Source organism: Lissotriton helveticus, chromosome 7 (assembly GCF_964261635.1).
Source record: "Lissotriton helveticus chromosome 7, aLisHel1.1, whole genome shotgun sequence".
Taxonomy (NCBI): domain Eukaryota; kingdom Metazoa; phylum Chordata; class Amphibia; order Caudata; family Salamandridae; genus Lissotriton; species Lissotriton helveticus.
Genome location: NC_136068.1, coordinates 360,018,558 through 360,036,686, shown reverse-complemented (window position 1 = coordinate 360,036,686; position 18,129 = coordinate 360,018,558). Strand labels below are relative to the sequence as shown.

Below are 18,129 nucleotides of genomic sequence, written 5' to 3'. Positions count from 1 at the left end.
TCAGAACAGCACCTCCGTGGGGAAGCAAGGGGAGGGTTGTAAGGTAGTCCCCAATGATACCCCAGACGGTAGTACGGATAGAGGTAGTGTAGTGGAAGTGGAAGTGGAGCGGGAAGGCGAGGTTGAGGCTGAGGCTGAGGTCGAAGCTGAACTCGAAGCTGACAGCATCAGCGATAGATCAGGGGTGAATCAGGGGACTAAAACAATAGGGTAGGGGGATCTACGCAACCTAAAGCCAGCACTAGCTCCCAGTCAGGGGGCAAAGGTAAAACCAAGTGGTCTCGTAGCAGTGCGACCCGAATCACACCCTCGCTGCGTTCCTATTTCAAAGCACTACCCCAAGTACTGGATATCTTACAGAGCACAGAGGTGGCTGTGTGCACACCTCAGGAAATCATGAGAGAGTCTATCACGGTCCCGGCGACTGAGTCCATTTGCTCAGTGGTCACTATAGTGGCCTCAAAGTCAAACCCAACAGTAGATCTCGGGGTGTCTAACCATACCGAGGAGGTTGTCGGGGGGGGCAACGGTGACAAAGGAGACTCCATGGTTGGAGAGAAGGGGGGAGGTGGTTCATTGGAGGCGCTGCTGACTGCCTTGAGGGACGAGATAAGGAGTGGCTTTGCAGAATCAAAGACTAACCGGAATGAGATCAGGGCGGCCTGTGAGACCCTTGAGAAGAAGGTAGATGGCCCTTTTGAAAGAACAGAGAGTTCGGAAGGTTCGGTAGGGGAGTTAAAAGCGAGTCTGGAGTCAGCAGAGACCAGGATTCAATCCCTAAGGAGAGAGGGGGACGCGATGAAGGAAAGGGTTGAGTCACTGGAGAATTATTCCAGAAGGAACAACCTCCGACTCCTGAAGATCCCGGAGGGGAAAGAGGGTGGTGACATCAAGGCATTTGTGGTTTCATTATTAAAGAATACCCTCAATCTGGAGGAAACAACGGAAGCTCTGGAGAGAGACATCCAGAGGATACACAGAGACCCCTTCCGTCTCAACCCCGGGAGAGTGAAACCGAGAAAGATCTTATTGAACTTCCTTACATACACACTAAAGGAAAAAATCCTTAACCTCGCACTGAAGGCGAAGTCACTAAAGGCCCCAGATTTTTCTTTTGAAGTCCGTTCCGACCTGTCAAAAACCACCTTAGACAGACAGTGGGAGCTTGGCCAAAAAATGGAGAAGTTTAGAGCTGCGGGGGCTACGGTGCAGATGAGGTTCCCCGCCTTTTTGAAGGTGATGTACAATCTATCACTGAGCACCCAAGGGGGGGGGGGTGGATGGGTTATAAGGTATTATGCCCCATTCTGATAATGAGATAACGAGGGGAACCAATGAAGTTAGCTCTCCCCATATACCGAGCTTACAGTTACCTCCCTTTCTTGGAGGTGTTTTAGTGCTACTGCCTATATGTATATTCGAAATAGAGTGAAGAGGGAAAAGGAATAGAGGGGAAAAAAGAAAAGAGAGAAAGTTAAGGAAAATTAAATATAAAATAGGTCAACTGAAGGTTAAAGGGAAAGAAATAAAAAAAACTGAAAAGATTTTTAAAAGGAAAAGAAATAAAAGGGAAATACACAAAAGGGGGTGGTACATAAACACATTCGGAATCCATATGCTTTCATAATTGGGGGAGATTGGATTTCCCTTCCTGCCATGCTCACGTCCTTCTTTTTCAGGAACCATCCAGTTTTAAATACTTTGCTTTTTTGCCGGTATTTGCACATAGTGTAGGCGGGGTAGGAGGGGAGGGTTTGTCCGATGACGCAAACCTGGCTATTCATCTGGTCAGTGTAAGTGAGGGTGTGTTTTCCAGAGGGGAGGGGGGATGGGACGGAGGGGGGGGGAAGAAAAGTCAAAATGTCCTTGTAAGCCTGTTCTCGTTAATTTTATTTTGGGTAATAATTTCTCTAAACGTCACCCGAGTGGTTTCTGTCAGGTCAGAGGATGTCATCCTATACACTTAAGAGAGGTCAGCCCTATTCGTGGGTGGATGGGAGGGGGTAGGAAAGGGACATGACCGTGGTGCAATTCCTATCCTGGAATGTCATTGGCCTGCGTGTGAGGGGTAGGAGACATAGAATTTTACAATACTTGAGAGACTCCCCCGCGCAGGTCATTGTTGTCCAGGAGACACACCTACTCAAACATGAAGTAAACGATATGTTGAAAAAGCAGAAGTGGGTGGACAAATTCGTATGCACGGATCATAATGCCAATATTCGAGGGATCCTCATTATCTTCAAAAAGCAAGCCAAGGCACAGATCGTTGAATAGAAGGAGGACCTCAGCAGAAGATGGCTTCTGACCAAAATAGTGTTAGATGGCCGCCCATATATTTAGGCTATTATGGTCCGAACCATGATGACCCATCCTACTTAAACAAGATCCAGAATTCTCTGATTATCTCGCAAGACCCGGTAATTTGGGTTGGAGATTTTAATATAGTTCTAAATCCCACGCTCGACAAGTCGCCAAACTCCAGAGCTTTGACGCCTTCCAAATCTAGGCAAACCCTTATGTCAATAATGTCAACCTTGGGTTTAGCGGATTTATGGAGGGAGAGGGCGGGCAACACACTGGGGGTTTCCTTCCAGAACTTCAAATATAAACACAAGTCGAGAATCGACTATGCACTTTTTAGCTACAATCTCAAAGATGCACTGAAGGAGCTGGTATACCTCCCCTCCCACCTGTCTGACCACTCAGCCATCCTCTTTACTCTAATACACTCTCAACAGATCAGAAATATCTCCTGGTCTTTTGACCGGACGATTCTGCTTGAAGAAGAAGTGAGAAGCTTCTTTTTAGCTGAGTCCATTTCATTTTTGAAAATTAACTTAAACTCGGCAAGGATAGTGACTGTGTGGGAAACATTTAAAGCCTATCTAAGAGGGTGTATAACCAACAGAGCCTCACACAGAGGGAAGGCACATAGAGAAGCAATTAAAAACTTAGAGCAGGAATTGTTTCTCATAGACCAGAAGTGTGGTTCTACTGTAGGATCTGCAGAAGACCTAGAGAAGCGGGTCGAGTTGAAAAAAAGCCTGGAAAGTTTATTACAGGAAAGGGTTGCTAAGAGGTGGGAGGCGAGCAAACTTTCAAACTTCGAGTACGGAGAGGCTGTTGGCAAGGTCTTGGCCTGGAAGATAAAATCAGACCAAGCTAAAAAATATATCAGGGAAATAAAACTGGAAGGGGAAGTCATAACTAGGACTTACAACTCAGAAATCGGAAGTGCCTTCCAGGAGTTCTTTCAGACCATCTATAAGGAGGAGATCACGGATGACCCTACGGCTAGGGACTCTTGGTTAGACAAGGTTCAACTGCCTAGTCTTACAAGGGAGCAGAGTGACCATCTGGATAAGGAAATATCAGAAGCTGAAGTCAGTAAGGCTATTGGACAACTGAAGCGAGGAAAGGCGGCTGGTCCTGACGGCCTACCAGGGGAGTTATATCGTGTATTAGGTCCTGTCATAGTTCCATCATTGACTGCCCTTTTTAACGATATCTTCCTAAATGGCACGGCGCCACCAGAGTCATGGAGTGAGGCGACTATTGTCCTGATCCCCAAACCTGGTAAGGACCCGACTGATTGCGGGTCCTACCGACCGATCTCGCTCCTAAACAACGACTATAAGATCTTTCCAGCCATTTTGACGGCACGGCTAGGGAGCGAGATCGGCTCAATAATCCATCAAGATCAGAAGGGATTTATAAGGGGGCGTCAGTTGGCAGATCTCACTCACGACCTGGTTAGGGCTATAGACATCGCCTCGACCTTCTCTCTCCCCCTGGCCACGTTTACTCCGGATGCTACTAAAGCATTTGATAGGGTCAATTGGCCCTATCTGGCCGCGGTCATGAGAAGGTTCCAGTTGGGGGCCAACTTCTGCCGAACGATCGATCTCCTGTATAGGGACCCCAGGGCTAGATTGTTGGTCCACCGTGCCCTCACAGAGCCCTTCAAAATCATGAGGGGTACTAGGCAGGGCTGCCCGCTTTCCCCCTCCTATTCAATTTGTACATTGAACCTTTTGCGCAAATTCTGAGAGAGGAGCACAACATCCCCTCTTTCGAGTTTGGAGGATGGGTTAAGCGGGTAGGACTCTATGCAGACGACATCCTTATCTACACATCCGACACTGTTCAGGCCTTTCCCATAGTTGTTAAAAGGGCGGAGGAATTCGGGCGGATCTCGGGATACAAAATTAATGCAGGGAAAACCAAGATAACGATGTGGAACATCGGTAACACACAGCTAGCAGTAACTCCATCCATGCACTATTTGGGAATAAGGATTACTCAAGAAATTGGTAACATGGCACAGACCAATCTGGACCAGGTCTTCCGAGAATGTCGGGCGCTATTAAATCTTGGACCTTTCTCCCATTGACCATACTTGGGAGAATAAGTTTAATAAAAATGTCCATTTTCCCCAAGTTCACGTTCATTTTTAACACCATCCCACTAACCTTTGACTCTAAACAACTCCAAAAATGTCAGCAGGAAATTAATTCCTTTGTCTGGAATTATAAGGCAACAAGGCTGGCTTGGGAGAAATTGAGAAGGAGGAGGGAGAAGGGAGGGCTTGCACTGCCAGATCTACAATACTACGCATGGGCGTTTCAGCTGTCAAATTCCAGGATGCTGCTGAAATTCCCATCAAGCTCATCTATTGGGAGAATGTTTAAGGCTATGCTAAACGGGGCGGACCTGCCAATTGATGGATTTCTATTTAAATTCGGGGACCAGAGGTTCTTCAAAAAGGTGAGGTTAAAGATCTTACAATCACTGGTAAAAGCTTGGGTGCTGATTAAAGCAAGAATAGGGTTGGCCTACTTTTCAAACTTCACTCCAATCTGGGATTCTCCGGGGCTTCCCCTCTGTCTTAAGGACATTCTAGCAGCTCCCCTAAAGGAGGCGGGGATTCTAAGATGGGGGGAATTGCTAGCAGGAGGGTCATTGGTAAAATGGGATGAGCTATATGAGAGGGTTGGCCCAGCTCTATCAAGATTCAAATATATACAGCTCGTTAGCTGGTCTCGGGAGTTGATCAGGAAAAAGGCCCAATTGGGGAGGACCAGTAATCTGGAACAACAGCTGGTAGAGAGGCAATCGGGGGGTAAAGAAGTAACTTTCTGGTATTGGACCATTTTGGAGGAGGTGGATGGGGAGTTTACTCTCCCCGACGAGCAGTGGGAAGGTGACATGGGCCTTCAGTGTGAGGATTTATGGATAAGATCTTTCACTCTCCTGTATAAAGCTGTTAAGCCCGCCTGGTTGAGGCAAAATCACCTGTTTACAGCACATCGAGCCTACCTCTCCCCTCAAAGGCTATCCAAATTTCAGCCAGGAAAATGCTGCAATAAATGCAACCTCCCCGCAGCCTCCGACGTCCACATGTTTGTGGAGTGTCCTCCCATAAACTCTTTTTGGGATGAAGTAAAGGCTACTCTGGATTCGATTCTTAAAACATCATTATCCCTCACGTTGCCATTAATAATTTTTGGGCTGGATGAGAGCGTTACTGGGCCTGCAAAGACCTTCCTGTTCTACGCAATACTCCTTGCGAGACGGCAGATCTGTAAATTTTGGGTCGACTCCAAGGCACCAACGCACGCAGGCTGGCTAACGTCTCTATATGATACATCAAAGGTGGATCTGGCCAGATCCTGCAGCAAACGTAACCTTACCTTCTGGAACCTGCTGGTTCAGTGGAGTTAGATCTATTGTCATGATTCCCTCAGTTTCTCTCTGGTTCCTCTCCTCAGCAAAGGTTCTTCTTGTTTCCCAGAAGTGATCTAAAGTCCTGGGGTCTGGGCCCCAATATTTATACTACTATTCTCTTTGTTCTCTGAAGCAGAGAGTGGCTGTACCTAGTCCAAACCAGTTCCGGTCAGTCCTGGAGCACTTTGTTTACAGGACTCCTTCCCTTTGACGGTGTGGGCCAGGGACATCAGACACACCACAGGAGGTGGAGCCAGTATAGTGGAAGGCAGGCACAGCCCTATTCAGGTCCCAGGTGCTCCCCTCCCACTACTCTACATGCACATGGGTCTATTCAGCCCTGTGCTGACTCACCCTGTCTCCTGGAATCCCCCATCCCATGCCATTCAATCTCCAGACTTGGAATACACAACCTAGCAGAGGCAGGCTTTGATAGTTAGGCAAGAAAATACCTACATTCTAAAAGTTGTATTTTCAAACACAGATTGTTCAAACCAACTTCACTAAAAGACGTATTTTATCATTCTGAGTTCAGGCATACTAAACTCGAATTTCTACCATGTTCCCTAGGTCAGTTAGGATTATAAGATGTTATAAACAAACTGCCCATTCTGGCCTATGGGGATCAGGTAGCCTTGCATTAGTGAAAAACGAAAATGGCTGTAATTCATTGTCAGGACGTGCGACACACATCAGGGCATGAAATACCTTTTACATACAATACACCCTGCCTTTCGGCCTACCTTAGGGGTGACTAATATGTAGAAAAGGGAAGGTTAAGGGACTGGCAAGTGGGTGCACTTACCAAGTCGACATGGCAGTACCAGACTGCACACAGGCTCTGGGATGGCAGGCCTAAGACACATTTTCCCCGCTGCTCTGGTGGGTGGCACAATCAGTGATGCAAGCCCACCAGCAGCATATGATTTACAAGCCCTGGGCACACGCAGTGCACTGTACTATGGTCTGACAAGTAAACCACATAAGCAAATCATAGAGTCACTAATCCATACATCAATTTACAATGGGGAGAGCATATGCACTTTAGCACTGTCAGGATCAGCAGTGGTAAAGTGCCCAGAGTTATAAAACCAGCAAAAACAGGTCAGACAAAATACAGGAGGAAGGCAAAAAGTTCATGGATGACCCTGCAAGAAGGGCCAAGTCCAACAAGCATCATCACCTCTGTGAACACCTGAGGTACACATGAAGGCCAAAGGGGAGCACAGAGAACTGAAAGCGCGTTTGGCCTATTTGAAACTGAAGGTAATGTCTGTGGGATTGCAGAATGCAGATGTGAAAATAGGACACCTGCAGTCCAATGCCACCATCCAGTCTCCTGGATTCAGAATAGAGAGAACTTGTCACTTCAGAGAAAGAAGTTTAGAGGGTGCAGATTAAGGACAGGACAGAGGCCCCTGTCCTTTTTCGGCTTAAAAAACATAGCAGGATTAACAGCCAGTCCTGCTCTCAAATGCCAACCCCCTCACTATGACTCTCTTCACTAAGAGAGCCTGAACATCGCCTCGGAGTATGGACAAGTGGTTGTCTGGGAGGTGTTCCAGTATTGGTGGAATATGTGGGGGATGTGAAATGAAGGGTACCAAAATTTGAGCCCCCCTGCTTTTACCTCAAAAGAACTAATATGCATACTGTTTGCTGCTGAGGGACACTCCGAATTTGCATCTACCGGTATCCCCTGCTGATGCTGCGAAAGGGGTGAAGTTGCTGGGTGAACAACCGGATAGGTAGCGCTACGTCTAGAGAGCATGCTGTGGCCTTCCTCTCTTTAAATTTCTCCAAGACCAAGTTTGCCTTCTTTACAAAGAGCCAAGAGCCTTTAAACAGCATTTCTATTAAGGATTGCTGGATGACATTTGAGAAAACCAGTAGAGTGAATCAATGTGTGGTCCTGACTGCCTTATCGAACAGTTATTAGAGCCCAGCCTGAATGTAAGGAGTACTTTGCTGCATTCTAGCCATTTGTAATGCGGTGCTGTAAGGTTGGCCCGATGTTACCACGGACAGAGAGAAAGATGTCCACTACTCTCTTCCTCAGTGCATACAAGTGCTTCCTCAGAAGGCAGCTTGAGTTGACTGAATGGGGTGCAAGGCTGGCAAATGAGAACATGCACTTGCAAATGTCTCCATCCATTTTGATTCCCTATTTAGTTGGGGGGTGGGGAACGCGTTGGGGCTGAGCCTACTCATTGACACCTGCACCACAAGGCTTCCTGAGGTGGTGTGTTGGATGAGGAATTCTAGATTCGCAGGAGCAGATCTAAGCCACCTTGCAACTTGTCCACTGACTTGAGTGCAAGATTCTGGCTTTATCCAGGTCCACATCAGCATGGTTGACAGGACCACATTAAAAAGGTGCTGAACTTTGTACCAGATCTGGATTCGGTTGAGCGGAGCTCGAAGATTGGGCTGGCATCAAGTCGAGGTTGAGTGGCACCGTCTGTGTTGCGGATGGATCAGCTGCCGGAAACCTGAATGGAGGCCGCTGGGATCCATAGGGTTATCTAGGGTCATTTTCAGCTCACAGAGCTATTGTGGCATCGAAAATGGCCTGTGAAGGCTGGGGAGCATTAGAGGCAGCACTGAAATCAGCTTTGAACGAGGGAATGACTCCATGGCCTAAATTTGAGAATAGTTTAAATAGTAATTAATTAAACATTTCACTTCTCCATTAGAATTATCAGGCCTCCATGAACAAATTGAACCATAATGGAGCTAAAATATAAACCTGGGATGCACAATCACAAAATAAAACAGAGTTCACAAACATTTGAGATCTTTTCTTTTGAGGCTATCGAGTCGATGAGTTCTCTCATCTTGGCAGGACTGAACTACTGGAATACAGCATGTACAGGGAATTCTAAAAGAAATTGATAAAAAGAAAATTAACACTGTTCTACCAGGAAGCCACACTGTCCCTGAAAATTGGAAAGCAACATTTCGTCTCTGAAAGTGATTTATCAACTACTGATGGAAGCGAGAATTAAGTTTCAACTTCTTTGTACCATCCACAAAGCAAAATGGAGAGAAAGCCTGGCAAGTATGCTCAACTTTAACACCTCGCTCCATTCCCTACATACCTCCCAGAGCACCACATTACTCAAAGAATGTTAAAGAGGATAAAACACAGAGATGGTTTAAGGTCCATAGCTTTTTAAAGCCCAGAATGTGACCTTGAGGAAAGAATCCAGCTACCCAAAATTCAGAAAACTCCTAAAAATATAGCTCTTCAGACTGGCGCTTCACAAATGGCCTGAGTATGTGGTAGTAACCGATAAATACCATGCACAAAAGTTTCAGGTTTGTCGTCGAAATAGGCTCTAGGACTGTAAAAGACAGACATTCTAAAAAGTTTGGGAACCTCACTGCAGGGTAAAGAGTACATTTGCAGCCAGTCATACCTAAAGTGTGTCCTTCTGTAATGATACAAAAGAGGATGAATAACAAAGGAATGGAATACTGCCTCCAGGAATTCCAAGCATTTAAAAAACATTGACTACTCAATTCCCATTCATCACTTGCTGTTACATTTCTGAGTCCCCCGTAAGGTGAAGGCATGAACCCAGAAGTATATACTAAGCTTTGTTATACCACGTTTTGGAGGACTTCACACGCTAAAACAAGGGAATGGAATGCTAGCCTGAAAAATTACAGTGCCTCAAAAATGTTAATCAATTCCTTGGGTCTTCAGAAGATGCACAGAGATAATAAATGATGTGCTTTTCATTTTTGTGACCTACACTTTAATGGGATTCTTCTATTCACCTATGTAACTAATTATTTCTGAGCAGCGACAAAGCATCTTTTACTAACGTGAAATGTTTGACTGAAACCAGCGACTAATAACTTACATTAGCAAATACATCGACATATTTTTCTCTTACTTAATAGTGATTCGAAATTGCCCATGTGGAGATAACGCTACAGCTGATCAAGCTAAACAATTGTATCCCAACAGCCCTTGTCCCCAAAGAAGTTGAAATGTTCTCTTTTCTATTTGACCACTTCTTTCCCACACATAGCAAATGAAACATCTTTAAACATGAATTGTGAATTCAGAGACTAGATAGATATCTATTATACACTGGAAGTAGCAAGTGTGTTGTTATGTCTTTTTCTCTTAACACTTTTGGCACTGTTTAATGGCTCGGAACACCCCACCTCAACCCTCTCCCAAAAATACAAATAAATATTGTATTTGGCATTTAAAGTTTAGTGCAGGACGGTCAAGGTGGTTGAGTAGGTCAAAAAAGTGACTTTTCCCATTTCAACTCCCTATGATTATTTGCTATCCTCTAAAGACAAAAGGGCTGAATGAAATTACACTAAACTTAATATGAAAGTAGAACTTTATTTGGGGAAAGTGCCTCTGCTTGATGTGGTGTAAATCCGTACAGGAGTTTGAGAAATTAGCATCACAAAAATCTGATGTGTGGCCAGAGGCCAAGCCCAGAGGTCAACCACAGCTGCACAACCCAAGTCCATTGCTATGGGAGTAGGACAGGCTGGGTGTAGGGCGGGGCTGTAGACCAGGCCCTGCAGCCAACATCCACTATGTACGGCTAAAAGCATAGGTGTCAGTTTACCTGTGGCAAGTTGCAGCTGAGCCTGGCTGAATGCTAGGCCTTTTGGTCACCCCACACGCTGTTGCAGGATGGGGTTGACCACTAAAAAACGGTTAGGCGCAGGGCCTGGCCAAAGGTTGCGTGCAGTGGGAAAATAATGATTCCCAAGAAGTTAGATATTGTAAATCAACAAAATAAACCCATACATTCACCGACAAATCTAGAGGTAAAGTGAAATTATGATTAAGATTCGTTATGGCACCTTAACTCCCACACCAAATGCAAAGCTTATGACTATATAATACTTATACCTACGAATAACAAAAATATCACCATAACTTGTAAAGTGTGTTTTTAAAATGAAAACTATATATACACACACACACACAAAACTCTCAAATTAATTAATTACGACATGTCTAAATTACTATAAATGCAACAACTTGTAGTCATAAAGTACACAAGTGCCAACCTCTTATTTCTATGTTGAAGCAGATTGATAATCCTTGTTCAATTGCAGGGAAAACTTTCATTGCTTAAATCAAATATAGATACACAATGTTCTAAAGTGTAAGTGTATTCTGTGAAGCACGGGAAAAAATATTTTTATCAAAATAAGCTAAACCAAGGCTTTAATAAAAGACTGGTAGTACGTAAGAAGAGAACGCACTTACATCTGTACAGATGGCTCCACATTGGAAGAAAGGCCATATACAATGCGACATCCCCCAACGTTGGATAAGACTTAAAGATGGAGATGATGGCTATTTGAAGAAACATCAGGAACACTGGATGTTCCCTGCAAAGAAGAAAAATAGCATGCGTCTCATGAAACAAACCAACCACCTTAGAGAAATTATTTAATTCATAATTAGGTGCATAGTGCTTGAGAATGAGTAGTTACATTTACTTTGGGAAGCAGAAAAAAATTAATCCGAGAGGTATTTCAATTTATTGATAACAACCTTTAGAAAAGATCCCAGAATAAGGATGACTATGATAAAAAAAAATTGAATACGACTCTTAGCCAGCCCAGAACCTCGTACAACTCACTTTCATGCTCCAATTTTCCCTCACTCATCAACAATAGCTGATTGATTCATCAATCTTAGCTGACACACAATATTTTATTCAATACTCATCCCCTCAAGTATGAAGTGATCATAATTAAAAAAAAAATTCAATATATATTCCATATACTATTTAGGAGTACAAAGGCCTCACAGAGCTGTTGTTGAAGAGAATCTGTGATTACATTAAAATTTTAATTATTAACTGTACACTTGACAAATAGGTACAAATGACTACCAAACAGAACATGGGTGAACCCATTGTCAGTGTTCTCAATGTTGAAATAATCCATTCTCTAATAATTTTCGTAGCCTTTTAATGACATTGACAAGCAATGTTTGCCATTTTTCAATTAATTGATGCACATCCACATAACAATTTGAGATTTTTTCACAGTCAAGGGATTTGTACTATTAAAACCCTATGAACCCATGTTTTCTGTTAAATAATACGTGACTGATGTTCTAACCAGTCCCTATATTGAAATTACAAGGATTTATGGTGAGAATTTGTTGTGTGACGTGCAACACTATGGGAACTATGTTTATCCCCTGATCTCCCTTGAATTTTGACTGAATGTTTTAATCTAGCGAAGGGAAGTGGCAGGAAGAAAAGCAAGAAGTGGTCTGTATGTTGGAGGAACCTCCGGGATTGGGTGTAAGAGATATACACCTGGTACACTTTCCTATCCAGTTAGAGGCTGGAGAACTAAGTAATAGGACTGGAAGAGAAACAGATTGTTGATGGCGAAACAAGAAAGAGGGGAATTCACACAAATTACCACTTTGCCCATGTGGAGATAGCACTACAGCTGATCAAGCTAAACAATTGTATCCCAATAGCCCTTGTCCCCAAAGAAGATGCAATTAAAACAATCTTAAAAGTGATATTGTTTGAAACAACAGAAACAATGGTGACAAAAGAAAGATTTGTTGGGGTCTCAAAGCAGGCTGAGCTTCCAAGCTAGTGGACATTTGTGAAATACTGGCAAGAGTCATTCAAGAGCTTCCACACAACCCTGCAACATAGAGAATAAAACTAAAAGATGATCAACTACCTATCATATACCACGTAACCGAACAGAAATACACCAAACAATTCTGATAACTCCTGACTGAATTATGAGGAGCAAATATTAAACCTAACCATAAGAATAAAATCATATGGTGATTACAATGTATGCTGCTAGTGTGCTGCTGGAGGGCTGTGGTGCTGTTAAGCAGTAGTCTGGTGATAGAAATGGTAGTGTGATGGGAAGTAGCGTGGAGCAGAGGTGGGTCAATGAGGGTTGTCAATGTGTGTGGTGCAGAGGATTAGTAGAGATGGGGGTGTGTAGCTGGTTCCAGAGATCATCCACATGCATTAAACAAGCTCTACCATCTATGTGACTCCTAAATAAATGTCACATAGTCGACAGTCTGTTTGAGTAGCATCCTAACAATTGCACTAAAATATAGAGATTGAAACCAACAGTCTGAAACAATGGACTGACAACATCAAAAAACCCGAGTGGGTAATGACGGCTTTGCGCCAGATATGATTATGACCTGATGCTAGTGAGGAGAACACACAAGTGGGGAAAATCCATGCTTTTCTAGATATTAGCTCTTCACTCCATCCTGACTTCATTGAAACCATTTAATCTATGTAGTGAAGTTCTGAAGCTTTTACTACCTTTGTAAATGCAATTGTCAGAGAAAAGATCAAGATGGGAAAGGTATTGGAATAATGTAGATTGTGAGGAAACATCAGCTATTTGTGCAACTAAACTAAAGGATGACGAATATGAACCCCGGATTTTTACCATAGTAGTCACAGGGAGAGGAGGGGCTTAAGGATTTCAGATAGCGATGTAAAGTCCAAAGCTAGGTCATGGCCCAGATGTTCACCACCTCTATTTTGTTCATCCATCACTAGCATTTAATCACAAATGGTGTTCCTGAGCCTTGCTTTCATGGGCATGTAATTACCATTGAATCTCATAATGTTCTATGGTGGCGTTACTAAAAGATGTAAAGAAAATATGCAGCCAGCACCAACTGTTGCACAAAATGGAAGTCAATCTAAACCCAATGGTGCCCCACATTTGACGTACTCGAACAGGACATAAATGAAGCATAAGGAAATAAAATTTTATGGAGATACAAGAATAAATTGATACAAAATGGTATTTCTCAGAGTCTTTCATTCTGAAACCATTTCCATCCATTTTGGTTGAAGTTACTCAGTGGATCGACACCAATACGTGTATTTGAATGTTCTCTGATTCACATGAAACAGACTTATTTTCTTTAGGAGCGCCTAATTCTTTTATGTGTATGTACACATATTCCTTAAAGGACAGAAGGTGATTGTTTCAAAGTTTGATATAGCTAAGAATAATTGTTGATGATGTCACTCCAAAACTCACCGGCTTCATGTGGTGTAAGACAGCTGTATAGCCATCAATCACTTATCCAGTAAAATCAGGTAGTGTACATCATTGTCATGAGGTGCTCTTTGAAGGCCATACAATAAGGTCACCAAAAGGGATTTTGGAATTATCATACTGAACTTATACACTGTCTGATGGTTCAAAATTATCTGGAAGAAGGAAAGTAGCTTTGGATGATGTCTGATGTTGCTAACTACATTCTAGTTCTTTTTTTTTTAATAGGTCTAACAAAAGAGGCAGTATAACATTACCTAGGACTTTATAGAGCTCTAGCGGAATTTTATCTGGGCCCGCTGCTTTGCCAGAGGATAGTTCAGAGAGAGCCCGCTGAAGTTCCGTTAAAGTAATTTCTTTCTCCAAATCTTCCTTGGTGCTGCTATCTAAGCCCTTGTCGGTATTTGCAACAAAGTCCTTCAAAAAATTTTTTGTTTCCTCCTGATTAGCTGAGATATCGTTCTGATAAAGTTTCTGATGATAATTTTGAAACACCCCCACTATATCTTCCGCTTGTGTATACACATGATCATTTATCTTAATGGAGGGAATTGTATTATAGGATACTTTTTGTCTTGTGTGAAGGGCTAATTGTTTACCCTTTCTCCATTTTCATATATGTTTCTCTGATATGCCCTAAAAATTTCTGCGGATTTCTGTGTGAGCCCATTATTAAGATCGGACTTTAAAATTAACATTCTGCGTAATGAATCCTTCCCGTCCACCCCTTGTGCTATTAATGCAGTATGTTCCGCTTCCATCCTAGCAAGCTCCCCAATTTTACGATTGTGTTCAGAGACGGCCTGTTTCTTAACTCTGGCAACATAACCGGCGGTCTCCCCCCTAAGAGCAGCCTTAAAGCAATCCCAAACAACATTTCTGGGAGCACTATAACGATTAATGTCCAAGAAGCCCTGAGTCCAATTTTTAATATACTCAATGTAATCTCTGTTGACCAAAAGTTTCCTATCAAACATCCAGGTGGAACCTCTACTTTTACTAGCGTTGGCTAAATTGATTGTAAGGTCGGAAATTAATTTAGGGTGTTTGACAATAGATACCTGGTTAGACAGTTCCCATGAAACAAGTACATAATCGATTCTAACATATTTAGGGTGAGGGTGCGAGAAGTGGGTATAACCTGGGTTACTCTGATTTTTGAAGGACCAAACGTCAACTAAATTGTGGCTATCTCTTAGTAAGCTAATTGCGTTGAAGACTTTGGGTTTCGGACCTGTATACCTAGACCCCATTGAGTTATTAAAAGTAGGGCCCAATGATATATTAAAATCCCCGCAAAATATAAGTGGGCCTGGCCAAGAAGCAAGCTCGAGTTCTAACGTCTCGAATATTGAGGGATCATCCACATTTGATCCATAGACCGAACATAGGGTTAAGCCCAGGGTGAGTTCAATAATAGCCCATCTGCCTTGGTGGTCTGCGGCTTGGCGTTTTGATTGTCCAATATAGTTTTTTGCCCGTGTATGGCAACGCCACGAGTGTTTGATGTTCGAGAGGTGGTTGTTAGAACATTGTAGCCCCAAACTTTTAATAGGTCTCTCTTTTCCCAGGGTAGGTGGGTTTCTTGCAAGCATATTATATCGAAGGAGTTTTGTTTGATAATCTCGCTCATCCGCCCACGCTTGTCTCTATCATGACGCCCTGCAATATTCCAGCTGCATATAGTTATTCTACTGATGATAATATATTTTAGGTTCAATATTTAATGAATTTACAAAAGTAACAGGTAGATTCATCAAGCATTTTTGCGAGCGCAAACGGTGCGAATCGCAAAATTCGGACGTTTGCGCCCGCAAAAATGGCATTTGAGATTCATCAATGGTTCATGAACTCGCAATTTGAAAATTCGCAAATAATTGCGAATTATCAAATTGCGATCGCATTTAAGGAATCTCAATTTGAGATTCCTTAAATGCTATTCATGAACCTTTTAAAATTTGCGATTTCGCAATTTCTGGCCGCTATTTACCGTGAAGTTTGACTTCGTGGTAAATAGCAAAAACTTAGAAAAATGCACTTTAGTGCATTTTTCTAAGTGGTATGTTACACACACACATTTCCTTTGGACATGTGTGTGCGCAACATCAGGCTACATTTCCATTTCAGGGGTGCTACAGGTTGTGTCCTTTGGACACCCCTGGCACCTTTGAAATCGCATTCTTATTTGCGATTAGCAAATTGCTAATCGCACATAAGGATTGACTCCCCATAGGAATAAATGGGGAGTCAATCCTTATTTGCGATTAGCAATAAGGAATAACTCCCCATTCATTCCTATGGGCCTACAGGCCCATAGGAATGAATGGGGAGTTATTCCTTATTGCTAATCGCAAATAAGGATTGACTCCCCATTTATTCCTATGGGGAGTTATTCCTTATTTGCGATTAGCAATTTGCTAATCGCAAATAAGGAGGCTGTATGAATCACAATTTATTTTGCGATTTCTACATGAATCCCGATTTGCGAGTCCTTAATAGCGATTCCTTAATAATCGCTATTAAGGACTCGCAAATCGGGACTTTGATGAATCTGGGGGTAAGCTCTTTAAATGGAATGTTTTCCTATCTGCTGAGTTCCGTGTCCCTAGGTATATGTTATTGTTTCTGCAGTTTGTCTCTTCCTTTCTCAATTTTAAAACAGGAGTTGTTTGCTTTTTATAAATGTTTACCCGCTCCCCCCCCTCCCTGACCCCTCGGCCCCTCCCTCTCCCCCCTCCCTGCCTCCGAAAGTGAGGCAAAATAAACTCCATTGGAGTCTAAAAGTGATGAAGGTGCCACGTCAGAACCCGACCATAACCAAAAATATAGTGAAATATATTAAGTGAAAAAAGAGCACATTAAATAGGAAAATAAAGGAAAGCATCTGCTCTACATGCCACTCTACCTCCCCCGCCATGCTACATCTGAGCTGCCAGGTTTTCCTAGAAGAAAAGAAGATTCTTTTTTTCCTTTTTTTTAGGAATATAGTCTCCTATTTGCCCTGGGACTCCCCTATCTTTTTTTCCCCCAGTTAGTATGCTATATCTTCAAACAAGTCATTCTATAGTCGTTTAGATCATTTAAGACTGATTTACAATTGACATATATAGCTTAAAGTCGATAAGCAGAAATGGTAAGAAGTCCCAGCCAATTTGTATAGATTAATTATCCTGATGGCATTGGTTATGACATTATATTAACAGATATTCTACTACTTTAGCCCATATAGATACTCCTTTGCCTTGATTTCCGAGAGGAAGAACTTTGTCTGACCCCCATAGATGACCTTGAGGCGTGCTGGATTGTTGAGATAGGCCAGTGCGTTTTTGTCCTGGAGGGCTTTATTAACGGTCGCAGCCGCCACCTTCTTTCAACCGTTGTGTGGCAGAAATCAGGGCGTTAAAAGTACGTAACACCATTGGAAGTACGCTTAGCCTCAGGCCTAGCCTTTTCGAAGATTGCCTGGCGCAACAAATAATTGCCAATAAAGACAAGGATAGCTCTGGGGTAGGCCCCTGGATTAGCTGGGGTTCTCAGAGTAAAAGGCATACGATGGGCCCGTTGAATTTCCACATCCCAATTCCAGTTGGAAAGTTCAGGTAGGGAGTCTCGCAGCAGATTAATCATATATGAGCGGGCGTCTCCCCCCTCTGCGCCCTTGGGAACCCCCAAAATGCGAAGGTTGTTTCTGCGTTGGCAATTCTCAAACTCCTCCAATTTCCATTTCACATCTGCCAACTCAGACTCATGAGCCTCAACACGATCTTGATTAGTTGCAATTTCTGACTCATTCGACATCATCCTAGTTTCCATCTCAGTTAGACGATCCCCAAAGGAGCTACAGGTCTTTGTTAGATTTCGAACAACTCCTTGTACCTTGCAAAGCGCAGCCTGCGCTCTCCGCCCGTCTTGAGAAGTCTCTTCACGATGTGCTGCAATTGCCTGTAGCACCGTGTCAAGGGCTGTAGGTGGTGGTGAATTTATGTGAACGGGCTGAGCAGGTTGGGCAGATTGTACAGTGAGATCTGCAAGGGGGCGGCATGTGTTAATTGTCCTGTGGGCGTGTAGCCCCAGGCAAGACCTAGACCATGGGGTTTCTTACCCCGTTTGTTATGCCCTTTGGTCTTAGGTTTAACTGTTAGGGGCTCCGCTAAGCCTTCGCTCATGCTACTTGACTCATCCGTCAGATAAGAGGTAGAGGTGTCAACCCACCCTGCTTCCAGTTCAGCCTCATCGAAAAGGAGAAAAAGTCACTGACTTCTTTTTCCAGGTCAATTGGTATGCTGCAGGCATTATCCATACCCCCAGCATTAA

At 43.2% G+C, this 18,129-nt stretch overlaps 1 protein-coding gene across 1 annotated transcript in view; it reads right to left on the bottom strand.

The window, feature by feature from the left end:
- The window catches only part of PIGU (phosphatidylinositol glycan anchor biosynthesis class U), a 142,896-nt gene that overhangs the window by 29,483 nt on the left and 95,284 nt on the right, over positions 1-18,129 (bottom strand). Inside the window, exon 10 of the mRNA XM_078652172.1 lies at positions 10,991-11,115. Coding sequence (XP_078508298.1) covers positions 10,991-11,115 — 125 coding nt within the window. The remainder of the gene's footprint in view (positions 1-10,990; positions 11,116-18,129) is intronic.